Source organism: Rhinolophus ferrumequinum, chromosome 13 (genome assembly GCF_004115265.2).
Source record: "Rhinolophus ferrumequinum isolate MPI-CBG mRhiFer1 chromosome 13, mRhiFer1_v1.p, whole genome shotgun sequence".
In the NCBI taxonomy this organism is placed as follows: Eukaryota; Metazoa; Chordata; class Mammalia; order Chiroptera; family Rhinolophidae; genus Rhinolophus; species Rhinolophus ferrumequinum.
Window position 1 is genome coordinate 49,581,265 of NC_046296.1, and position 26,808 is coordinate 49,608,072.

The 26,808-nt window shown below is 37.9% G+C and overlaps 1 protein-coding gene across 4 annotated transcripts in view; it reads left to right on the top strand.

Moving 5' to 3' along the window:
* The first annotated feature begins 4,163 nt into the window (after positions 1–4,163).
* NLRC4 (NLR family CARD domain containing 4) overlaps positions 4,164–26,808 on the top strand; it is a 34,449-nt gene continuing 11,804 nt past the window's right edge. For 2 of the 4 annotated variants that reach the window (XM_033124719.1, XM_033124722.1), the window contains exons 1-8: positions 4,164–4,369; positions 4,778–4,904; positions 12,374–12,492; positions 14,560–14,820; positions 15,643–17,637; positions 22,363–22,455; positions 24,409–24,579; positions 26,655–26,747. In XM_033124719.1, coding sequence (XP_032980610.1) covers position 12,492; positions 14,560–14,820; positions 15,643–17,637; positions 22,363–22,455; positions 24,409–24,579; positions 26,655–26,747 — 2,614 coding nt within the window. In that variant the 5' untranslated portion in view covers positions 4,164–4,369; positions 4,778–4,904; positions 12,374–12,491. Of the gene's footprint in view, positions 4,370–4,777; positions 4,905–5,845; positions 5,884–12,373; positions 12,493–14,559; positions 14,821–15,642; positions 17,638–22,362; positions 22,456–24,408; positions 24,580–26,654; positions 26,748–26,808 lie in introns of all 4 variants that reach the window. The other 2 variants (XM_033124721.1, XM_033124720.1) reach the window with 2 other exon arrangements.

Genomic DNA, 26,808 nt, shown 5'->3' on the forward strand with positions numbered 1-26,808 from the left:
AGCTGGGATTGGCTCTTTGTAATGTGCTCTCCCATTGGCTTCCGTAGCAATGTTCTGATTGGGTCGCCTGGTTGTTGATTCCGGAAGTTTACCCAGGACTGCAAGTTCCCTTCTAATTCGTGGACTAGTCTGGTTTCCACCTTCTTTTTGGCTGTTTTTGTTTCCTTTAAGCCTCGTCTCTTCTGGCTTTTCTTTACCTATTTCCTCCATATTTGTTAATTGGGTGGGTTGAAGAATTTTAGAACTAGGAACGTTTCTAGAAGTTAGCCCCAGTCTAGGATCCCAAGATTTTGTTTAGGGTGAGGCAAAGGCAAGTGAAAATGTCACGAAATTTCCTACCATTTTAAAGGTAGCTTTTTCTTGATTGGATATTCATATGGTTGCTGTAGACTTTGTTTCCCAGAACTCTTATGACGTTAGTTCTGCCAATTTCTGGTTGTTTTTTATTGTTTCCTTGGGGAAATGAGGTCTTGGAGCTTCCTAGTCTGCCATTTTGCTGACATGATTTTAAGCGTGATTTGCTAGGAATTACCCCTTTGGTCACAGTAGCAATATTATTGCTCAGGAAGTGTTTGGTAATAGGTTGTATTTAAACCATTTATGCCAGGGAGGCTTTCATCCTGTATTGATGGGTTGGGGAATTCTTTTAAATCTACTCCATGTCTGGCTCTGACTGCCCCTGAGTGGGTGCAAACTAATGTGTGCATACGGCCTCCCAGATTTCCAGAGTTAACTATGATCTCAGGAGGGCTCCTGAATGTCACTTTCCTTAGTTCTTCCATTAACCATCTGGCTGGTAGCTGGTAACCTCTTCTTATTGCTCTTCATCAAGATGTCTATCGTTTTCAACCATGGTCTTAGTTATTCTGAATAATACCTAAGGTTCCAGAGTTATGGAACTTTTTGTCTTTATGGCCTGCTTTTCTGCCTAGGCAGAAGCCCTATGTGACTGCACCAGAGCTTCAGGCAGAGACCTGCTCTTCCCACAGTGACACCCCTGCTTTTTTATGAATGGGCACTGGGGGTGTGGCAACCCCTGGTTTTTACAGCTTGCCCCTTTCAAAATGGAATCACCACTCTCACACAATTCTTAACAAGATTTAATAAATTTTTCTCAAAAGACTGTTTCACCATTTGCTGTATGCCCTTAGGACAATTTTCAGAGACTTTAGATGATTGTTTTTTAAAAATAATTTTCACCAATTAAATTGATGTTGGAGAGAGTGTCTGCTGAGTTCCTTACTTCACTTTGCCGGAATCTTGGCCCATTCTTTTATTTCAACTTTTCTATATCCTTACAGTCTACATATGTCTTCTTGTAAATACATTTTTTTCCCCAGTGTAACAACCATTAATCCCTTTTGATGCTTAAGGTTTTTTTTTTTTTCTTTGTTTTTCGGGGGCACTGTTCAAGTCAGTGGGTCATTTCACACAGCTCTGGGTGTCAACTGAATTTGACACGTTAAGCAATCAACTTGCAGTAGTCATAAAATTTAAAAGAGCAGATTTTTTTTTTATGTAGTTACAGAGGTCCTGCTACACTCTCAATTAAGCATTTTGTCAATGAGGATATAATTCTAATAAATTGTAGACCTCCATTTCTCCAGTCCAGACTTTGGGCAGCTGAGGTCAGGATATTTTCAGACTATTATTCTTGTTTCAGGAATTCATGTCTTGTTTTTAGATCTTTAAATAATGGGTTGTTGACATCCCAGGAGGGGTGCAAATGCTTTGTTTAAATTGCTGATCTTTTATGTTTTTGAAAATTACTTAAGAGGGCTAGCTTACCCAGACTAAGAAACTTTCTGCTATTCATTGAAACTTCCTCAAACCTGAGTGGGAAACCAATGGCTTGTTGTTTATTTTTGTGTTTATAATTTTTTTCTTATTGTAAAATGAATACATACCTATTGGAGAAAATAGAAAACAAAAATCACCCTATTATATTACCTACAGAGGTAACTACAATTAACATCTTGGTGTAAATTCTTACAATACTTTAAGCATTTTATATGTAAAATATACTATTCCACACACATTGTTTTATAATATTAACATTTTCCAATGTCCCCATATATTTTTCTACATTTTTAATGTTGCTTTTTCTTTCACTAATGGATATTTTATACTTTCTTAAAGCTAACTCCCTATCTTTTGGACGTTAGATTTCTTTCCAATTTTTCATAATTATCAACAGCACCATGATAAACAGCCTTGTATCTGTACCTTTATACATATTCATGAATATTTCCTTTGGATAGATTATAAAAAGAGGAATAACTGAAGCCAAAGAGGGTAAAGATGTCTAAAGTTTTTAAATACATATTGCTAACTTGTCCTCCAAGAGGTAGCAAGTTGTACCTCTGTTGGCAGAATGTAAGAGTACTTTTTTGCTTACCCCTATCTCCATTATCAACACTGGATATGGTATTTTTCTAAAACATGCCAATTTGATGGGTGATGTATATTTTGTTTTTTGAATTTTCATTTCATTGATTTCAATTAACTTATGATACGTCAAAGTACAGTTGACCATTCATTTGAACTGTAAGGTTCCACTTACACATGGATTTTTTTTTTTTTAAAGATTTTATTGGGGAAGGGGAACAGTGTGTACTTCCAGGACTTTTTTCCAAGTTAAATTGTTGTCTTTTCAATCTTAGTTGTGGAGAGTGCCGTTCAGCTTCAAGTTGTTGTCCTTTTAGTCTTAGTTGGACCTTAGCTCAGCTCCAGGTCCAGTTGCCATTGATAGTTGCAGGGGGCGCAGCCCACCATCCCTTGCGAGACTCGAGGAATTGAACTGGCAACTTTGTGGTTGAGAGCCCACTTGCCCATGTGGGAATCGTACCGGCAGCCTTCAGAGTTAGGAGCATGGAACTCCAACCGCCGAAGCCACCGGGCCGGCCCATGTGGATTTTTTTCAATAAATACTGTAAATGTATTTTCCTTATGATTTTCTTAATATGTTCTTTTCTCTAGCTCACTTTATTGTAAGATACAGTATGTAATACATATAACATACAAAATATGTGTTAATCAACTGTTTATGTTATTGGTGAGGCTTCTGATTAACAGTAGACTATTAGTAGTTAAGTTCTGGGAAATTGTCTACAAATGTGTAGGCTTGAGGGGAGGTTTTGGGGCAATGGAAATGTTCTGTATTATGTTTGGGGTGGTCTTTATCAAAACTCATCCAACTGTACAACTTGAAATGGGTGTATTTCCATGTGTATAAATTATAATTCAATATAGTTGATTTACAAAGAAAGAAGAGGCAAAGATTTTGAACAGGCAATTCATACAATAAGGACTCAGAATTGCCATGACATTTGTGATTGCATTTAGGGCTCACCCAGATAATCCACAATTATCTCCCCATCTCAAGATTCTTAATTTAACCACAGCTACAAAGATAACATTTACAGGTTCTAGGGGTTAAGACCTGAAATACTTGGGAGGCCCGCTAAAACCACATTTCTGCATTTTCTCTTTTTATCCTGTATTACATCATTGGTTATTACAAAGATAATAAATGTTTGTGATAGAAAATTAGAATATACAGCTACATAAAAAAAGAAAATTTAAAATTACACATAATTCTACCCCGAGAAATAAGCACTGTTAATATTTTGGTACCTATCTTTACAGTTTTTTCTCTGTGAACATACATTTACATATAGGTCTCATTAAAGTTTAAAAAATCCAGATGATAGCACAGCCCTTGATCTCACTTCAGAGAAGCCCACTTCATAAGTTGGGAAACACTGCTGTTTTTCCCATAGAAAACCTGAAATGTAGAAACTTATTTATGGGAAAACTTAAATATCCCTCTATGTCAGATCTAAGTTAATGTCAGAATGTTCTTTTTGATATGAGAAGTTATATAACAAAAAGTTTGTAGTCATTTGTGAAAAGATAGGGGAAAGATTACGCAAGAATATTGTTCTCAAGAGAAATACCCGATCACTTGGTAAATTATACAAATGTCTAATCACTATATTGTACACCTAAAACTAATATAATATTGTATGTCAACTGTAATTGAAAACAAATAAGCTGTCAGTGCTCCCTAATAGTATATCAATAGCGAAAAGAAAATTCTAAAAAAAAAAGAGAGAGAAGTACTTGGAGATTTCACAATTTCCAGAGCTTGGTGTAAAGTGGCTTCCTGGAGTTTATTAACACAGCTTTGAATATGGGTGTGCCAGTGGGAGTCTGTGGTTCTTTGTATTCAGGAGACTGCACTGTGTATGTAAGTGGAGTGAACTGATAGTGGTGATCCATCTGCTGTGTGCTAACCTTAACCCAGGACCCTGGTGACTGAGAGTATGCATGTGCTAGAAGTCGGCCAGGAGCCAGGCTACAGGTGGTAAGCATGACTTTGACCGCAGTAGTAATATGCTTTAACCAACCAAACAAACCAAACTTTCATTGCTCTCTCTTGTTCTCTTAGTTAATCATAAAAATAATACGAAGTAAATGTTCAAAATACTTTGCTTCATTTAAAGCTGTAAAATAAATAAATCAACAGCAATAGGATTCCTATATCAAGGACAAATAGGAAACAAATGAGTATTTCCTTTCCTCATGTAAATTTCTGGCTTTTGCATCTTTAAGTCTCAAGATATACTTCTTTCTCTGCCTACTGCTACTTATACTCACCTTCCCTTTCTGAATAGGTAGTACTTCTGTCCAAACCATTTGTACTATGCTTTGAAAAAAAACAACAAAAAATACTTGTCATTGTTTGCACTTCTCTTATAATCCCTGGTCACAGAAAAGGAAGACCTCAGATCTATGTGACACCAGGCGTCACTCTGAAACCAAAAGTAAATTAAAAGAAACTTAATTTTAAAAGCATCTTCTGATGATCCACGAAGAGGGTAACTGGATTGCTCAGCCAGGTACTGTGGGGGTAGAGAATGGGGTTTTAAGTAGGTTTTGGAACCATATATTATTATAAAATTTGGGTTTATATTCCTTTAAAGCTTGTGTCTGGGAGGTATAAAAGCCTTAATTAACACTGAAGACTGTGGTTTTGCATGGCTGGTTGAATCTGCCTGCAGGGAAAATTTTAGGGGTGGTCAGTCTTGCCTAGTGGGGTTTCAATAGGTTCCTTAGAATTGATGTTTAAATATACATTCAGAGGAGTGGATTTGTGTTTACTGTGAGACAAAGTGAGAGAAAGGACTTTGAAAATATACTTTGGGTTTATAGGAGGAAAACCTACTCTAGTTCCTAAAAACTGTTGTTAGAATCGCAGAAGCTGAGCTGAAAAGACCTGGAGGGACTACTTACTCCAGGGGTGTCCAAACTTTTTTTAATGTTTTTCACCAAGGGCCATATGCAGTAAAATACACAAACAGCCGGGCCACTCACTCGAGGTGAAGTACTATTGCCTCTCCTGGTTTATTTAAGTAAACTAAATATATTTTTGGAATTTGCTGCGGGCCAATTAACAATGGATTGCGGGCCACAGTTGGCCCGTGGACCGCAGTTTGGACACCCTTGACTTAGTCCATCCAATCCCCTGAATTACTGGTGAAAAACCTGATATCTGGAGAGAGAAGAGAAGGAAGTTACTGTTTACAGGACACCTATTGTTGATCAGGTCTTCATATACTTTATCTCAATGAATCCTACAACCCTGGTTTAGAGGGATGGAAAATGGGGTGACGAGAGGTCAGGCAGGTAACTGTCTAGAGAACTAGGATAGAACCGGTCTCCTGTCATTGTTCCCTTAACAGTTCAGCACACTTCTATAATAATAACTGTATTAATCCGCTTGGGCTGCCATAACAAAATGCCACAGACTGTTAACCAACAGAAAGTTATTTTCTTACAGTTCTGCAGGCTGGAAATCCAAGATCACAGTGTCGACAGGTTTGGTTTCTCCTGAGGCTGCTCTCCTTGGCTTGCAGATGTCTGCCTTCTCACCCTGTCCTCACATGGTCTCTCCTCTGAGCTTGCATCTCTGGGGTCTCTGTGTGTACAGATCTCACCGTCCTGTTAAGGACACCAGTCAGATTGGATTACGGCCCACCCATACAACCTCATTTTAACCTCATTACCTCTTTAGAGGCTCTGTCTCCAAATACAGTCCTGTCCTGAGGGGCCTAGGGCTTCAACATATGGATTTTGGGGACCACAATTCCACTCACAACACTAATATTAACAACAAGATGTGAGATTTCTGGAGTCTATTGGAGATCTAAGAACATTCTAGTCTAGAGCCTTTTTACTAGAAAGGAAGACAGCACCCACTGATCACCTCTGTCCCAATCACTTTCCCGTTTAATCTTCACAACAGTCTGAGGAGATAAATATTATGTCAGTGTTTCAGATAAAGAAAGCAAGACTCTGTAAGGAAGGGGTACTCATCTAATAAACTGCAGAGTGAGGATCTGAATTCAGGACTGCAATGCCAAAGCTTACACACACTTTCCACTTCCACGTGCCACCTCTCTGCTCCCTTTATATATGACTTTTCCATCATTGCATCCATAAGTTGTGGGAACAAATCCATAGATTTGGGTTATATGGGTCCGGAGGAACTTCAGTTCACTAAGGAGCTCATGTAACCATTTGGAAGAAAATGTCCCTTTTTAGAATTACTGTACTTCTAAATATTATTTTCCAAAGTACAAATGTAGGAAAAGGACTTCTTCCATGCAATTCAATTATTCTCTGGACGCTTGCTTAAGGAGGTAGGGACATGTTCACAGCCACGATCCAGGGGAGCAAACTGGTCACAACCCTGTCTTTTATGACAGTGGATAACTGAGAGTAGACGACCTGAGCTTCAGACTATGGGTTAATTTTATTCTCAAGAACAATTAATAACTAACTAGTCAATTGTCTCTGATTTGGTTCCATGATCCGGTCACAGATTTTCTATGGGTAGGAAGAATACTACCAATATCCAAACTGAATATGAATTTTTAGCATGTTCAAAATCAGCTAAGATGCCTCCCTGATGATCCATGTAGAAATTTTTTTTTCTTAAAGATTTTATTGGGGAAGGGGAACAGGACTTTATTGGGGAACAGTGTGTACTTCCGGGACTTTTTTTTTCCAAGTCAAGTTGTTGTCCTTTCAATCTTAGTTGTGGAGGGTGTTGTTCAGCTTCAAGTTGTCCTTTCAGTCTTAGTTGTGGAGGGCGCAGCTCAGCTCCAGGTCCAGTTGCTGTTGCCGTTGCCAGTTGCCATCCCTTGCTCGAGGAGTTGAACCGGCAACCTTGTGGTTGAGAGCCCACTGGCCCATGTGGGAATCGAACCGGCAGCCTTCGGAGTTAGGAGCATGGAGCTCCAACACCCTGAGCCACCGGGTCAGCCCCATGTAGCAATTTTTATTGATTGTTTTAGCGGACAAAGGGACTGCATGACCAACTCTCGGACTAGTTTATTCTGTTTACGAGAATATAAGGAACATCTTGGCTCCTTCTTCTATCTTCTTCCTCTTTTCTCCATTGTCACTTAAACTCTGACCCAGTCAGTGGAGGTCTGATTTTTCTCAGACCCACGCCTTTCTGGGGCATAGAAAGGGAGGGAAAAATCTATTGAAGATGCTATTTACTGAGTCCTTTCTGTGTACCAGTCAAATACTCCCAGCTTGTGGGTGGTAGAACTAAAATTTGAACTCAATGCTGACATCAAAATAGGCCCTTGTTCACAACAGGTGCTGTCCCAAATCTTGGTATTCAGACTCTTTCCCTCATGTTCCTTCCTATGCTGTGTCCTCTACCTAAAGGTAGCCTTTCCCCCTAACTTCTTGGTGAACTTTGATTTTCTTCAAGAACACCTCAAAAGTCACCTCTTCCAGGCAGAATTAAATGTCCCTCCGCAGGGTTACCCTAGAACTGACCTTCAAACTTTTATTGACCTCAAGTCACAACATGAAATACATCTTACATCACTGCCCAGTGGCAGGATATATAAAAAAACTGAAACAAAACTTTCATGAAAAAATACAGTGCATTCTGATGTTTTATTTCATTTTTAAAAATATGTTAATTGTATCCCACTTAAGTTGATATTGTGACCCACTAATGAGTTGACCAGTTTGAAAAACTGATTTACAAGACATTCTTCCTTTGACAGCTTTTCTTGTTTCTCTCATCTCTCAGATCCTGAGACTCTTCATACAGATGCAAGGCTCTTCATACAGATGCTCTGGGGCGCAGTTCTTTGGTGCCCCATCTAACATGAAGTTCCATTTTATTCTTAATTTATTTTTCCAGTGATGAAAAGTTGGCCTTAAGAGCATGACTGTTTGTATCTTGGCTGGATGTACCTAGCATATTCAATATTTAAACAAATCATTTCAAAAAACCCCTTCCCTTATATAACATTATTTTCGATAATAATCATATAACAAAATTAATGATAGTAATTAAATTTTTTTTTAATTGTGGTATAATACACATAGCATAAAATTTACCATCTCAACCATTTTAAATCTACAGTTCAGTATTGTTATGTATATTCACATTGTTGTACAATCAATCTCCAGAACTTTTTCTTCTTATAAAATTGAAACTCTGTATCCATTAAACATCTACTCCCTATTTTCCCTTCCCCCAAACCCCTGGCAACCACCATACTACTTTTCTGTCTCTATGAATTTGACTCACTACTCAAGGTACTGCAGCATATAAGTGGAACCACACAGCATTCGTCCTTTTGTGACTAGCTTATTTTGCTGACCATATTGTAGCTTGTGACAGGATTTCCTTCCTTTTTAAGGCTGAGTGATATCCATTTTATGTATATATCATATTTTGTTTATCCATTCATCTGTTGATTGACAGTTGGGTTGACTCTACCTCTTGGCTCTCATGAATCATGCCATGAACATGGGTGTATAGAATCTCTTCAAGATTTTGCTTTCAATTTTTTTGGTTATATACCTAGAAGTGGAATTGCGGGATCATATGGTAATTCTCTTTTTAATTTTTTGAACCTGTTTTCCATAACAGCTGTACCATTTTACATTCCTACCAACCGTATGTAAAGGTTCTAATTTTGCCACATCCTGGCCAACACATGTTATTTTCTGTTGGGTTCATGGTGATATCTCATTGTGGGTTTGATTTGCATTTCCCTAGTGATTAGTGATGGTGAACATTTTTTTATGTGATTGTTGGCCATTTGTATATCATTTTTTGAGAAATATCTATTCAAGTTCTTTGTCAATTTTTTAATCTCATTGTTTGTTTTTGTTTTGTAGTGACAGTTTTCTTTTATATGTATAGAAACATGGCAGTAAAAATAAACAAACTAGAGTAAATACTGCAGTACAAAAAAAGGAAAAATGTACACCTACATATTGGTCCAGCATAATAATGAACAGTAAAATCCCTTTTCAGCCTTACTTTTTGCAACTTTATCAATGACTTTAGCAAATGGATCGTTTTGCATATTTGTGTCCAATAGACAGTACTGCCAGAATTGTCAATATATCTGCTTATAGTTGAATGAAGAACACTTGAAACATTTTTTTAATTTCAGAAAGTTTCTTTCACATGAGGTAACAAGGAAAAAATAGTTATTAACAGTCTTAAATGTTTAGCAGAAATTTATAAATACTCTAGTTACATTATATTCCAGAACTGTTAATGTTTTCCAAGCTTTTGTTTCTTTGGGGTGATAGTAGTGACTTTTAAATGTCTCCGTAGCAAAATAAATAAACTGTTCCCCCATGTGTAAAGCTAGAGGAGGCTGGAGCTGGGTATTTCCCTCCCCCCATGTCAGTTGGGTTCTGATAATATTCCAATAGATGAGGCTCTGGTAAAGTAATTTCACTTGAGGGCAGGTCTTGTTAAGAAAAACAGAATGTTCTGTGTATATTTCAAAATGTTTTTTTCCTTCCCTGGCTGGGAACAGGAGGGGACCATTCTGATCTTCAATGTAATATCCTGGTAGGGTTTCTAGTGGAAAACCTCACAAAAGCATGGTGGCCCTCCTAAGACTGGCCCTTTCTGTAGCTTTTAAAACTCTCAGACTTGTCAACACTGAGCCTCTAGCAATTTCTCAATTACAGTTTAGGATTTCCTCCCCCCATACTGGTTCCTCAGAGATTTTGTTCGTATGTTTCTGCACCTTGTGATTTTTCTGCTCCAGTAAATTGTGATTCTCTGTATCCACCTGTCTTTCAAATGTTGGGGCTGCAGTTTGTCCTGTGACCTCAATTCCCTGATAGATCTAAAAAGAGTTGCTGATTTTCAGTTTATTTAGCTTTTTTTACTTGATGTTATGATGGAGTAATGACTTCCTTACATGTCAAACTAGAAACCAGAATTTACGAAAGCTTCTTTTAAAAATAGAAATCAATAAATGAATTTTAAAATTTATATGAAAATGCAAACAATTCTGAAAAAAAATTGAAAGATTTACACTACTTGATTTCAAGACTTATTATAAGGATACAATAATCAAAACAGTGTGATATTGGCATTAGGACAGACATATAAATCAATGGAACAGAACAGAGTTCAGAAATAGACACAAATTCTATGGGTAAAGAATATTCTTTACAAAATGGATCAATGAACTAAAAGCTAAAAGTAAACCTAACAAAGAAACTTAGGTGAAAATTTGTGGCTCAGGATAACAATGATTTTGTAGATAGGACACAAATAGCATGAATCAAAGAAGAAAAAATTAATACGTAGGACCTCACAAAAATGAAAATGACTTGCTCTTCAAAATATGTACGAGAATAAAGGAAAACCATTGTATTAATCATGTTTTTTATTTTCAAATTTTATGGTGCTTTACCATCTTGGGGGCTTTGCTGTCCTGGAGAGACTTCCCCTTCCAGAACTAGCTAATTCCTAGGTATAACAGAAAACTTGTCCTGTGAGTGTGCCTTTCATGTGCAAAGGAACCAATCCAAAGACCATATCCCTAAACACCAACTTCATCTTAACTCACACACACCAGGCCAATCTTTTTCTGCCTGAAATCATTCCAGGGCCACCCATATAGCTCAGAGTCTGCCGAATTATTCAAACTATGCAATCCGAAACTTGCTCAAACTTGCCTATCTTGCCTCACCCGTTCCTTCCTGAGAAAACCATAAGAGATGCTCTGAGCTAAGCTTCCTCCTTTGCTCTTTCTGCCTCCTGATCAACTCTGGGACTTTCCTGTGTGGTCCTGTGGGGTGTGGCACACCCTCCTTCTTTTAGGAACTGTAAAGTAATAAAACTTCTTTCATTGGCATTGACATTTGTTATCTCTATAAATTAAATCCTAGGTACAATCAAAACAACTACAGATTAGGATAAAATATTCATAATACATATATCTGACAAAAATTTGCATCCAGAATCTATGAAGAACTCTTAAAAGTCAATTAAAAAAAGACAAACCAGTTGGTAAAATGGGCAAAAGATTTGTATAGATACTTCACAAAATATTTATGAGGAAACAATAAACTACATGAAAACATGCTCGAAATAATTAATCATCAAAAAAATTTACAATTAAAACTACATAATGAGATACCACTACCCACTTACTAGAATGGCTAAAATTAAAAAGACAGATAACGCCAAGTGCTAGTGAGGGTTTGGAACAGCTGGAACTGTTGCTTTTACATGCTGGAGGGCACGTAAAATGGTGCAACCCCTTTGAAAAACAGTTTGGCACTTTCTATAAAATTGACATACACTTAGCCATATGACCCAGAAATTTCACTTCTAGGTATTTATGCAAGAGAAAACATATGTCCACAAAGATACTTGTACAAGGATGTTCATAACTTCATTCATCATAGCCCCAAACTGGAAACAATCCAAATGTCTATCAATAGAAAACTGATACGTAAACTGAACTGTTCATAAAATGGAATACTGCTCAGCCATAAAAAGGACTGAATTACTAGTACATGGAAACAAGGCGAATCTCAAAAACATGATGGTAAGTGAAAGGAGCTAGACATAAGAGTACATACTACATTTTTCCATTTATATCACTTTCTACAACAGGCAAAACTAACTTAAAGGAATCTGATTGGTGGTTGCTTTGGTGGGAAATTGGAGAGATGGACTATACAGGGGCACAAGGGCCCTTTCTGCAGTGATAGAAATATTCTAAATCTTACCTGGGGTATCATTGACTTGGGTGTGTACATCTGCCAAAGCTCCTTGCATTTCATTGCTTGTTAATTATACCTGAATGAGGTTCATTTCAAAAATTAGGCAGTTTAATACATAACTGATACGGAAAAGCCTCAAAAAATACAGTAAATGAAAAAAAATGATGTTTAATATTACGTATAGTGTGTCCTTATTTGGTGTGAGAAAAACAAGAGTAAGTACGAAAGTGACAGTGGTTGCTGCCTGATTGTTTCTGGTTCTGTTTTGTTACAGAATGAAGAGCACTTTTACAAAAAGAAGAGGACAATATTGGGATCATCTTTGACCTGTCCATTTGGAAATAATACTGTCTCTTGAGATACAGTAGGGTGGAAAGCTTTTATTCAGAACAAGTAAGTATACTAGAAATAAAATCTGCCTGGTTATATAGTGTGTTACCAAAAACTTATGCTATTGAATGGAAAATCAAGTCATGCCTTCCCCTGACTAGTTATATGTGGAATTCCCAATAAATATTCTTCTGTGGTTTTGAGAATTCAGTTACAAATGTGGCAGCCTGTGATAAAAGGCAGAACCACAAACAGGACAGGACTTACACAAACGATGACCAGGTGTATGTTTTAAAATATTGGTCCCCTGCCTCACTATTGAGCTGTATCTGCCCAGCCAGACAGCAGAGAGCTATACTTATCAAGATCATTGTGAAGAAACATAGTGTAGATCTAAGTGGCAACAAAAATGTAACTCTTTCTGCTTTGATTACTGGATGTAGACCTGTGCTATCCAATGTAGTGGCCACTCGCCATCTGTCTATTTAAATGTGAATTTAAATAAATAAAAATTAATAAAATTTAAAATTCAGTGGTACAGTCGCACTGGCCACATTTCAAGTGCTCAATAGCCACGTGTGGCTACTGGCTACTCTATTGGATAGCAGAGACATAGAACATGTTCTTCGTCTCAGAAAATTCTACTGTACAGCACTGGTCTAGACAAAGAGTTATTCTGGTAAGAATGAATACTGAATGAATGAATGAATGAGCAGTATTGTTTTCACCTAACTACTTGATAAGAGAGGAGTATGGTAGTTCCATACACAGGAAGATACACCACGATTAGTAATAGGAACAAGCCTTGTGGAGGTCTCTAGGCCTTTCTGAGGCGACATTTCTGCAGCTGTAAAATGAAGACCGTGACTAGACAGACTTAACAGTCATCTCCCTAAGGAGGATGTCGAAGCCAAGAGAAAAGATGAGACCCCAGAGGGAGAGAGAAAAGACTTGCTGACAGGACGTGTAGACAGGGATGTGGTAACATTCCAGCCGAGGTTAGTAGTAGAGACTTGTGATGGAGAGAAAGGCAAGCTGGGGTAGGATTGCGGGGACTGGAGTGCCTGATGATGCATTTTAGACCAGAGAGGACTCAAGGCCTTTGGGAGGAGCAAATCCACTTGCATTGAGTCAAGAAAGATTTGAAAACCAGGGGCAGCCTAGCCCAGAAAGAAAACTAGTGCAGACAGTGTCTGAGAGTGAAAAACCAGGGAGACATTTTGCCAAGCTGTCACGGACTGCCTGGGTACAGCGTGGTCTGCGTTTCAATGTTAGAAGTTGGAGAGCCAGACACAGAAATGACATAGCTTCTCCAGGGACTATGAGAGATTTAGAGTGTTTATACTGGATACAGACAACTGTTTCGCAGTGATAGTCTTCACAAAAGACTAAATGCTAGGGAGAGAAAATATGTTACTCCTTCTGATGGTGACAGCAGAATAATGGCTAAAAATAGTAGCTAAGATGTATTAAGCTATGACTTTGTATGAGCTACTATCCATGAATTCTCATAATTTCATAAGTTAAATACTGTTCTCAACCCCCGCTGTACAGATAAGGAACCAGTGTACTGGAGCTGGTTCTTACTGTTTTGTGAGACCTGATAGTTGCATTTTCATGATTTTTGTTAGCCAGTTGGCATATACTACAAGCTTTCAAATCAACCATTGTTGGAATATTTATAACATGGAGATTGGTAAGTGCTATGAATTAGGGCCTTTACCCCAAGTGTGTTCAACACTTGGCAGCACCGCATTGAATAGGCTCCAAGAGGTTTAGTGTCTTTCCAAGGTTAGACAGATGGTATCAACGGGCAGATCCTCGGCCTGTCTCATGACTCTAAAGCCCACTAAGACCTCCCTGGGAACCCTCTTATACTGGGGGATAAGGGTGCTCACTTTACTTCATTACCAAAGAAGAACCATCTTGCTCACCAAGGACTCAGGGGTTAGGGATGAATGGCTTTGCAGAGCTTTTCTTTAGGGCCTGGAATTCAAGTATTTGGCATCTCCATAACTCAGCGTGGGTCCAAAGGAAAAAAATGTGTGACCCCGATGCTCTGGCAACATGATGCTCATATGCACATTTTATGGACACAAATAAATATGTATACTTCCCCCATCTCCTCAGTGAATTTCCTAAAGGAGAATAGTCAAGTCCTCATTCAAAGGATGGGAATGACTGTTATAAAGCAAGTTGTGGATGAGCTATTTGTATGGAATATTCTGAATTTTGAAGAAGTAAACATCATTTGCTGTGAGAAGGTGGAGCAGGATGCAGCAAGAGGGATCATCCACATGATTTTGAAGAAGGGTCCAGAAGCCTGTAACCTCTTTCTTCAATCCCTTGAAAAGTGGAACTATCCTCTGTTTCAGGACTTGAATGGACAAAGTAAGTATCTATTTGCTTGTATCTGTTCCACCACTAAACCATGACGACGATCCATAATCCCCACGACGGAGCCTCTGTTCTCCTCCCTCGTCATGTCACCAGGTGGTGGGCTTTGGTCATGGTAAGGAAAAGCACAGCCATGCTCAGAGAAAACTCCTATTAGAGCAATTGATGATGAAGCCGGTGAGTCACTCCAGGGTCAGGGAAGAAATGAGTTAGTGTATAGTCTCACTTCAAAATCGCGCTGGACAATAAAGGCACGTAAGTCCCTGCAGTAGTGCCACTCCTTAGTCTGATGAGGGCTGCCTGTGAGAGGGGTGGCTCGGTGACCACCTGCTCCATGATCCAAGAACTGTGGTAAAGACAGCCTGACTGACTGAAGGAGCGTGATTCTGCTTTTCATGAATAGTAATTTTGTTTTCTATTTCTTTAAATTGGTAAATTATTTCATGTCAGGTTTTAATCGAGGTTAAGTCTTGATATGCTGAAAGTTACCCGCAGCCATCATTCTCAGCCATCTCCTGACTCTTCTCATGTACTTTCCTTAACCCAAACACAGGCTCCTCCTGTTTCCACTCAGCTGCTATAAGATTTGGGGGTGGAAAGGAGCAAACAGAAGGCAAAAGGGGAGGAAAGGTAAAGGGTGACATACAAAAGCAGGAGTAAATGTCTGGAACCCCTTGTGCTGGCCTAGAACTGGGGAAGGAAATTAAAATCATGAGTGGAAAATTATCAGCAGTATTCCACCTTCATCCTCCTGAACTCTAGGTTCTGGGGAGACGTAGAACTGGGTCCTCTTTAATCTCACCTCTTCTCTCACAGGTCTTTTTCACCAGATGTCAGAAGGAGACTTAGATGATTTGGCTCAGGACTTAAAGTATTTATACCACACCCCCTCTTTTCTGAACTTCTACCCGCTGGGGGAAGATATTGACATTATTTTCAATTTGAAAAGCACCTTCACAGAACCTGTTCTATGGAGGAAGGACCAACGCCATCACCGTCTGGAGCAGCTGACCCTGACTGGTCTGCTGGACACTCTTCAGAGCCCCTGCATCATTGAAGGGGAATCGGGCAAAGGGAAGTCCACCCTGCTCCAGCGAGTCGCCATGCTCTGGGCCTCCGGAAAGTGCAGCGCTCTGACACAATTCAAATTAGTCTTCTTTCTCCGTCTGAGTATGGCCCAAGGTGGACTCTTCGAAACCCTGTGTGATCAACTGGTGGACATACCTGACACGATTAGGAAGCAGACTTTCATGGCCATGCTGCTAAAACTACGCCAGAAGGTTCTTTTTCTCCTGGATGGTTACAATGAATTCAAGGCCCAGAACTGCCCGGAAATCGAAGCCCTGATAAAGGAAAATCACCGCTTCAAGAATATGGTCATCGTCACCACCACCACTGAGTGCCTGAGGCACATCAGGCAGTTCGGTGCCCTGACTGCTGAGCTGGGGGATATGATGGAGGAGAGTGCCCAGGCTCTCATCCGGGAAGTACTGATAAAGGAGCTTGCTGAAGGCTTGGTACTACAAATTCAGAAGTCCAGGCGCTTGCGGAATCTGATGAAGACCCCTCTCTTTGTGGTCATCACTTGTGCAATCCAGATGGGGGAAAGTGAGTTCCATTCTCACACACAAACAACGCTGTTCTGCACCTTCTTTGACTTGCTGATCCATAAAAACAAGCACAGATGTAAAGGGGTGACTGCCGGTGATTTTACTCGCAGCCTGGACCACTGTGGAGACCTAGCTCTGGAGGGCGTGTTCTCCCACAGGTTTGATTTTGAACCAGAGGACGTGTCCGGTGTGAATGAGGATGTCCTACTGATGACAGGACTTCTCTGCAAATACACAGCTCAACGGTTCAAGCCAAAGTATAAATTCTTTCATAAGTCATTCCAGGAGTACATAGCGGGACGCAGACTCAGCAGTTTGCTGATATCTCGGGAGCCAGAGGAGGTGACCAAGGGGAACAGTCACTTGCAGAAAATGGTTACCATTTCAGACATTACATCCAAGTACAGCAACCTGCTCCTCTATACGTGTGGGTCATCTGCTGAAGCCACCAAGATTGTTCTGAAACACCTTGCAGCAGTGTATCAGCACGGCAGCCTCTTTGGGCTTTCCATCCCCAAGAGGCCTCTCTGGAGGCAGGAATCTATACAAAATGAGCGAAGCACTGCTATGCAAGAAATTCTGAAAGCCATAAACATCAATTCCTTTACAGAGTGTGGCATCAATTTATTCCAGGAGAGTATATCCAAATCAGCCCTGAGTGAAGAGTTTGAAGCTTTCTTTCGTGGTAAAAGCTTATATATCAACTCGGAGAGCATCCCTGATTACTTATTTGACTTCTTTGAACACTTGCCTAATTGTGCAAGTGCTCTGGACTTCATTAAACTGGACTTCTACGGAGCAGCCACAGCTTTGCGGGACAAGACCACAGAGGACAGAAGCAGGATGCACACGGGAGGGTCCTCAGAAACCTGCATTCCTGGCAGGGCCGTGTCTCTGTTCTTCAACTGGAAGCAGGAATTCAAGACTCTGGAGGTCACACTCCGGGATTTCAGCAAGTTGAATAAGCAAGATATCAAATATCTGGGGAAGATAGTCAGCTCTGCTACAAGCCTCAGGTTGTATGTTAAGAGATGTGCTGGCTTGGTTGGAAGCCTCAGTTTGGTTCTCAGCACCTGTAAGAACATTCATTCCCTCATGGTGGAAGCCAGTCCTCTCACCATAGAAGACGAGCAGCACATCACATCTGTGACGAACCTGAAAACCTTGAGTATTCACAACCTACAGACTCAACGGCTGCCAGGTATTGTAAACATAAGAAGTTGAAGCTATACTACAATCTGGTTAAGTACCATGGAAATACTAGATATCATATAATTTTGCTTTAAATTTTCTAACAGCTTCTACCAGGTGTCAGGATTTGGAAGGGAAGTGGGAGAGCTGAAGAGAGAGGTCCATGTGGGGGAAGACTGTCAGATTGGGAGGATTTCCAGAGCTGAAGCTATACAGTTTGATTGACTGGTTACATAGTTTATATACTGTGTTTCCCCCCAAATAAGACCTAGCTGGACTATCAGCTCTAATGCGTCTTTTGGAGCAAAAATTAATACGAGACCCAGTCTTAAATTACGTTATATTATATAAGACCCAGTATTATATTATATAAGACCCGCTCTTATAGTAAAATAAGACCGGGTCTTACATTAATTTTTGCTCCAAAAGACACATTAGAGCTGATTGTCTGGCTAGGTCTTATTTTCGGGGAAACACGGTAGTAAAGGGTGTGTGCGTGCCTGCGTGCATGCGTGTATTTAATGGTTAAGCTTGTCTTCAGTAAACTCTCCCCTTTCTCAGCATCTCTATCTCCACCCAGCACCCACTGCTTCCTGCCAGTGGCACCCTTTCCCCCTTCAAATCTGGGAGGAAACCTAGCCATTAACCTAGTTACCTACTGGAGCTAGTCGCTAATTGTGCTACTAGATTCTCAGCTAGGAAAATTGCAGAACAAACCCCAGCCCCAAGTATTGTTCATTTTGGAAACAAAATATGTAGATTTTGTCTAACCTGAAGAAATTTCCGACTTCAGACACACACATGCGGGGCAATCTTTTTAGATAAAGGGGAGTTTTCCCCAAATTCAGAATAGCTCTAAAGATGAGTGTCTGTCCTATCTGTGTAGATCAGCCCTGTTGCTGGGAGCAGGGGCTGCTGTGAGGTGGGAAGAAGCTATGGCTGGCAGGACCCTTGCTAGACTGTAATCTAGGATTAGTTTCCAATCACAAGCTCTGCCTCACTTGTCACATGCAGAGGAAATTTTCTGTGAGTTAAGAGTTGTTTCGAATTCTCTTTTTAATGTTTGCCAATATTTTGCCTTAATTTTTAAAATGTATGTTTTGAGTAATAAATTCATGTGGTCCAAATTATAAAACAACCTATAATGAAAAGTCTCCTTCCCTTTCCCATCCCCGAACCATGACTCTTCTTCCTGAAAGAGTTGTCAGCATTTTGAAATTGGGAGGTATCATGTGAAAATACAAGTTCTTCATTTCTCTTGAAAATTGTAGATTTGGCAATTGAGGTCTCACATCCTCACTTGGTAACAAATTGTGAGAGCCTTATGATTTGCTCCTATGCTCTTTGGACAAGACACAAAATCTCCAGGTGGCACAGAGCCCACCTGTTCTACTTTTTGTAATAACATTATCTCCCTGGCCCCTTTGGCATTTGATTGTAATCAGTGCTTATTCTTTCTTCTGGCTAAAATCCAGTTCCCTGTCATTTATACCCAAAGTTTGTTTCTATTTTTGCCCTCCAAGTCTCTTCATATTCTTCCTAGTTCATCCTTTTTTATTCCTAAACAGTATTCCATTATATGGATATACCATAGTTTTTCTAGTCCCCATTGAAAGACATGTAGGTTATTTCCAGTTTGGGCAATTATGAATAGAGCTACTATAAACATTTTCATGCAGATTTTTGTTTGAAAATAAATTTTCAGTTTACCTGGGCAAACACCTAGAAGTGGGATTGCTGAGCCATATGACAAGTGTTTGTTTAACTTTTAAAGAAACTTCCAAACTGTTATCCAGTTTGTATCATTTTACATTTCCAATAGCAATATATGAGAGATTTAGTTGCTCTGCATTCTCACTAGCATTAGGTATTCTCCGTATTTTTCTATTTTTGTCATTCTACAATAAGGAAATAAAAACAGACAATATTAAATGCTGGTAAGGAAGTGGAGCAACTATAATTATGTGTGTAGTGTTATCTCATCATAGTTCACTGATAAAAGTTGAAAACCTATCACGTGCTAGTTTGCCAACTATATATCCCGTTATGTGAAGTGTCTGTTCAAGTTTTTACCCATCTTTCAGTTGGGTTACTTGTTTTCTAAATGTTGAGTTTTGAGTGTTCTTTATATATTCTGGATACAGTCCTTTGTCATTCAAATCACAGCTGATTTGAAAATATTTGCTCCCAATCTGTAGCTAGTCTTTCCATTTTCTTAACAGTATCTTTCATACGACGAAAGTTTTAAATTTTGTTGCAGCCCATTTTTTCTTTTATGAGTCATGTCTAAGAATTTTTTGCTGAACCTCAAGTCATGAAGATTTTCTCCTATCTTTTCAAAGTTTTATGTTTTACATTTAGATCTGTGGTCCATTTTGAGTAAGCATTTGTATAAGGTGTGAAGGTTCTATCAAGGTTCACTTTTTGCCTATGGATATCCAGTTGTTCCATTTATTGAAATGGCTATTTTTTCACGTTTGAATTGCCTTTGCACCTTTGTCCAAAATCATTTGGCTATAATTATGTGGATGTATTTCTGGACTCTCTTCTATTGACCTATCACTTGCCAATATGTTTGTCTACCTCTTGCCAATACCACATTGTAGTAGTAACTGTAGCTTTAAAGTAAGTCATAAAATTGGGTAGTGTTATTTCTCCAAGTTTATTCTTTCTTTTTTTTTTTTTTAACTTTTTTTATATTAGTTCCTTTTCCTTTCCATGTAAACAATCACCTTGTTTATATCATCAAAAACTTCCTGAAATTTTGGTTGGAATTACATTATTTACAGACCAATTTAGGGAGAATGACATCTTTATCATGTTGAATCTTTTGATCCATTTGCGTGCTTTCCTCTTTCCAAGTTTTTATATTTTCTTTCATTTCTTTTATCATCATTTTGTAGTTTTCATCATGTTCATCCTGTATATGCTTTATTAAATTTATACCTAACTTTTTCATTCTTTTGGAGCTATTATAAATGGTATGTTAAAATATTTTGGTTGCCTATTATTTATTGCTATTAGATAGAAATACAATTGGTTTTTGTGTGTTCATCTTGTATTTTGCACCTTTGTTAAACTCATTTACTAGTTCTAGGAGTTTTTGGGGGATTTTCTTTTTTTTTTTTTTTTTTGGTAGATTCCTTGAAATTTTTATCATAGACAATTATGTCACCTCCAAAAACAACAGTTTTGTTTCTTCCTTTCTAATTCGTTTTGCTTTTATTTTATTTTCTTGCCTTATTGCACTGGTTATAATTTGCAGTACAGTGTTGAATAGGAGAGGTGAGAGTGAACGTCTTACTTTGTTCCTGATCTTAGGGAGAAAGTATTCAGACTTTCACCATTAAGTATGATGGTAACTGTAGTTTTTTTTTGTTTGTTTGTTTTTTTGTAGATGCCTTTTATCAGGTTGAGGAAGTTTCCTTCTCTTCTTAGGTTGCTGAGAATATTTATTATGAATGGATGTTAGATTGTGTCAACTATTTTTTCTGCATCAATTTATATGATCATGTAGTTTTTCTTCTTTAGACTGTTAATATAGTGAATTACATGGATTAAGTCCCAAATATTGCCCTGCATTCTTCGTATGAAGCCCACGTAAGTGGTAGTATCATATTCTTTTTACATATGACTGGATTCCTTGGCAATATTTTGTTGAGGATTTTTACTTCTGTGTTCATTAGTGATATTGGCCTGATTTCCTTTGATTTTATTCTCTTGGTCTGGGTTTCATATTGGGTAATGGTAGCTTCATAAAATGAGTTGGGAATTATTCCCTTTACTTCTATTTTCTGGAAGTGATTTATACAATTGGTGTTATTTCTTCTTTGAATGTTTGGTAGCATTTGCAAGTTAAATTATCTGTGCCTGCAGATTTTTTTTGGGGGGAAAATTGTAAACTACAAATTCAATTTCCTTGATAATTGTATAGGACTATTCACGTTACCTAAGTCATGTTGTGTGTGTTTTAGTAGTTTGTGGTTTTCAAAAAATTGGGCAATTTTCTCTATGTTGTCAAATTTATGTGTGTAGATTAGTTCACATTAATCTCTATTCTTTTAACATCTGCAGTCTTTGTAGTGATATCCTCTTTCATTTCTGATACTGGTAATTTGTTCTTCCTCTTTTCTTTGTTAGTCTTGCTAGAATTTTATCCATTTTATTGATCTTTTCAAAGATACAACTTTTTTCATTGATTTTTTTCCTATTATTTATCTGTTTCCAATTTTTATTGATTTCTGTCTTGATCTTTATTATTTTCTTTCTTCTTCCAGCATTGGGTTTATTTTGTTTTTCTTATTTCTTAAGTAGTAAGGTCTCAGAGGAGACCTTTCCTCATTTGTAATATAAGTATTCAATAATATAAACCTCCCTCTAAGCAGTCTGTTAGTTGCAGATTTTGATATATTTTTTAAATTTCTGTATTTTTCAAAATGTTGTCTAATTTTCCTTGAGACTTCCTACTTGATTCATGCTCATTTAGAAGTGTGTTGTGTAAAGTGTTTGGAGATTTCCCTGTTATCTTTCAGTTATTATTTTACAATATGGTTCCATTATGTTTTGAGAACATGCTTTTAGCTAAGGAAGATGTCCATCTCTGACCAAAAACATACATTTTTGTGTCAATTTCATGAACATTTCTTGTTGATGGTGACAACTAAAATCTTTTAATTGGTAACAGACATTTAGTAAATATCAGCTGAGCACAGTCCAATTTCTTTTCTTTTGGCAGGTGGTCTAACTGACAGTTTGGGTAATTTGACGAACCTTACGAAGCTTACACTGGATAACATTAAGATGAATGAGGAAGATGCTATAAAACTAGGTCAGATTTTTGTTTTCTCTAATTTTTTATCAATGTAAGTTTGATAGTAAGAACAGTTAACTCAGGACTCTGATGCTGGCTGTATCTATATATGACAAGAATGCCTTTATGTATTTGTGACTACATTGGTGTTCCTAGACAGTTTTCTCCACTCCCATTCCAATCCTTCAGCACCATTTTATGTAAATTCTACACCACTATATTGTAACCCTTTTGAGGACAGAAGCCATGATACGTTTTTATCTCCTGGTTGATTCAAAGCATACAAACAATGTAAAGCATTTATACTGTGGTTTCATAATTAAATAAAACTTCATAAATTATTGACTATATTTGTATTTAAAGCATATCAACAATATAAAAAGTTTATACTGTGGTTTTAACTTTAATTAAATAAAACTTCATCGATGCAATGAAACACAAGAATGAATGTGGACCAAGAAAACTTCAGGAACCCCAGCAGAACACATGATTTGTCTTCCAGTTCAGGGAGGATTCCTGTTGAAACTTTTCCCCCCAATGTCCCTGCCTTTTTTTGGTTGAGGGGAGCGGGGCTCTTTTTCTTTTTGTTTATTTTATTTTATTGGCTCTTTCTTTCCCCCTGTTTGAGCCCTCAATTAAATGCTCCTCAGCCTTGTTTTTTTTCATTCTTCTTGCCTAAAGACAACCCTAGCCTATAGTTAAAACATGGCTGTCTTTTTTTTCATTACATGACAGTAATAAAATTAATTCAGAGTTCAGAAAACATTTATTGCATGCCTATGAGTTACACAGAATATCAGAGCTCGAAGGAGCTTGAAAGCACCCAGTTTAACTTTCTCATTTTACTGCCCCTGGAAACTGGAAGTTTACTGACTTGCCTAAGTTCTCACCAATTGATAGAAAGAGTTCAAAAACACCTATCTGAGACAATCTGGTTCTACTATTAAGGAATTGAAGTCTGGACTTGAATAAACTGGTCTAAATTTACTGTTTATTAAAGAATTACTGTGTAATAGGTTAGCACTATACGCGAGGCACTTCTACATAATTCTTCTCATTGTATCCTCACAATAGTCCCGAGGTTACACAATTATTACTAAGTACGGGATCCAGGAATGAAAATGGCTTCAGGGCTCATGATGTTCACAACCTCTGAGCTATGTGTGCTCCCAAGACAACAATTAATATTCATTTACTATGTGCCAGGCACTATACTCAATACATTACATACACTATCGGCAACCTTCCCAAAGTTCAAAGTTCTGTAAGGCAGATATTATGAAAACAGTATATTTCTTTCTTCTAGGTTAGAGTACCATAAAGATAAAGAAATATTTTAATGACACAAAGGTATGCCTAATCAATCCTCAAGTCCTCATCAGCTTTACACCTAAGAATGAGGGGTATTTTAGAATGTTTTCTATTGTACTATGGACATAAGATAAATCTTTCTCCTGGTGGAGCATGCTGCATTGGATGTGGTCTTCATTGTAAAGCAGCAGGGAGGCCCGATATCATTGCAATCACAAGCAGGGCTCTTTTGAGGCTGTAAACAGTTACGCAAGAAGCATACCTAGGAACTGAAGTCTCCATGCTGCCCCTCCGAATTCAGCCTCCACCCCGTCTAAAATTTTTGGAGATTCTGAGGAGAGAGTGCTCATTCAGAAGACCTCATTCTATGAAAAAAGTTATGGTAAAGGTACCCGTTGATACCCATTAAAATACTACACATTTACTATAGTTTTTATCATGCTACTAAGAGAATGATCTCCATGTAAGTGATCTTTGTGTATGAAAGTCATAGTTGAAAGAAAAATTACTCTCTTTGGATTTTTATAACTCAAGGTTTCGACAAAAAGAGTATGGCAAGGGCTCGTGCAATTGTTCTTGGTCTTCTTTTCAGCCCATTAATGGGAGGTAAAATCAAATTAACTTGGTATCTTAATGCATTTCCTTTCCTTCTTTTTGCAGCTGAAGGTCTAACAAACCTGAAGAATATGTGTTTACTTCGTTTGACCCACTTGTCTGACATTGGGGAGGGAATGCATTATATAGTAAAGTCTCTGTCAGCCGAACCCTGTGATCTTGAAGAAATTCAATTAGTTTCCTGCTGCCTGTCGGCAAATGCTGTGAAAACCCTAGGTAACTATTGCCTGCATTAGCTGAACAAGAACAGTTTAAGAGAGAACATATGATACTTTTATAGTAATGCGTGCTCCTCTCAAGAGGAAATTTCGGTTTTAGAGAAACTGGAAAAGATAATAAAGACTGCTAGGTAATATCTCGCCTGCTTTTAATGATTTTTCGCCATGGTTGAAATGAAACTGTACTATAGATGGATAATAGAGAATTTCAGAATTATTGAAGATGTTATAATTTTAAGAGAAGATGAAGAGGAAGAAAATAAGTAGCTACTTGAAACTTGGCACATATCCTGTAATATAATTATTGCTTAATAAATATTTGGATGACTAGATAGAGAAATGATTGAAAAGCAGAGAGAAGAATTTCCTTAAATGTTCTGAGACCTTCCAATTCTTACCCACTGCTCTGTTAAAATAGCGTTGATGTGTATTACTAATATAAGAGTTGAGTCTTTTGAGTTCCCCAAGGGTATGCATACCAAGTATGGAAAGATCTTTGCATATTACTGGATAAACTGGTTAGGTTCAATTCAGATGTTTATTATATTTAGATTTTGAGAAAAAAGATGGTATAACCTTTTTAAAAATAGAATATAAACCTGCTAGGAGTCTGTAAGGATAACTAAGATTATTTATATGCTAACATGAACCAAAAACTAGAGAAACCCATGATTAGAAAAGGCTGGAAAAGCACTGGGAGTCTGAGAATGACAAGCACACTCCTCCTTTACTTCTTTACTTGTCACTGGGGAGAGACATGTTTAGAACTAAAAATAGCAAATGTACTCTTTTAAGAGGAGTTCCATAGGTTTTTTTATTTTAAAGCACCAACCCCTCAAAGATATTTTACTCTAAGAAAAGGATTCATATGATTGATTAAAAATAATAACAGCTAATATTGTAACAAGAGTATATATTCATGAAAAACTTGACTCATTTTTTTAAAGGAGATTTTTCTAATCAGTCTTGATAGGAAAAACTTCAAGTAGATTACGCAACCATGATCAATACAAGCTTCCCCTCTGTCAGAAAGTACAGTATTCCTACGAAAACTTTGGTAAACCGAGATGGCATTAAGCAAAGAAGCAATTACCATTAACTTTTATGGAAAATATTTTACCTTTTAGGTAAAATATAACCAAAACACAACCTCTCTTAGGCTTTTCTGATACCTTAGGACTCACTTGCTAACACAGATGCACAAAATAAATCGAAATCAAGCAAAGATACTCACCCACGTAGTTCAAAGCTCTGGCGGCTCGATGCTGAGATGTGGGTGTGGTTCCCAGGAAGGAGCTGGCGGGGCCCCTCTCGTTGCCTCTGTAAGGCTCCCTGCAGAACAAATGGTGAACACTATTTTCGCTTTTCTCCTTTTTTGTAAAAGCAAAAATACTCATGGATTTCTTTCAGTTAGCAAAAACAGGTACTAATGTATGTCTTTTGTAAAAGTGAAGTGGTGTAACCTAATTTTGGAAAAGGGGGGATACCTGTCATCTGGAGTGAAGAATAGAACTAAGCAGTTCTTAGCTAGAGTGATCGCATTTTATGATTCATGTTTTTATTATCTTATTAAGTTTTTATTGTTAACATCACAACTATGACATTAACAAAAACATCTAAACTGAGGTACACAAAGAACAGCTCATCTCATCTTTTTTGTCCCTTTGTTTCTACTGCACAATAAGGGCATTTAAGAATTGGAAACAATCTCACAGTTAAAGCTAGTTTAACTTCCTCATTCTAAAGATGAAGACCCTGAGGCTTAGAGAAATGGAGTGACTTTCCTATAGTGACATAACAACTATATTTCATGATGCTTCAGGCTTTATGTGAGCTGAAGTCTATTAGTCAGAACTTAGAACTAGGAAATATTTATCCATTTGGTCACAATCATGGGAGTTGGGGGTTATACCTATCCAGATACCTTTGGGAATAATCCAATGAATCAAATTAAATAACGACTTGTGTACTATCCACAAAGAAGACAAAGGCTCAGAATTTTTTAAGGATATTTTAAAATGCACGTATAGTTTCCTGATAGTCTTTTTATTTTGGATTAAAATTTTTTTCCAGCTCAAAATCTTCACAATTTGGCCAAACTGAGCATTCTTGATTTATCTGAAAATCACTTGGAAAACGATGGAAATGAAGCTCTACGTGAACTGAGTAAGAACGACAATTTTGCCTTATTAGATGCACCTTAAGGAAGTCATGTAGCCCTTTCTTA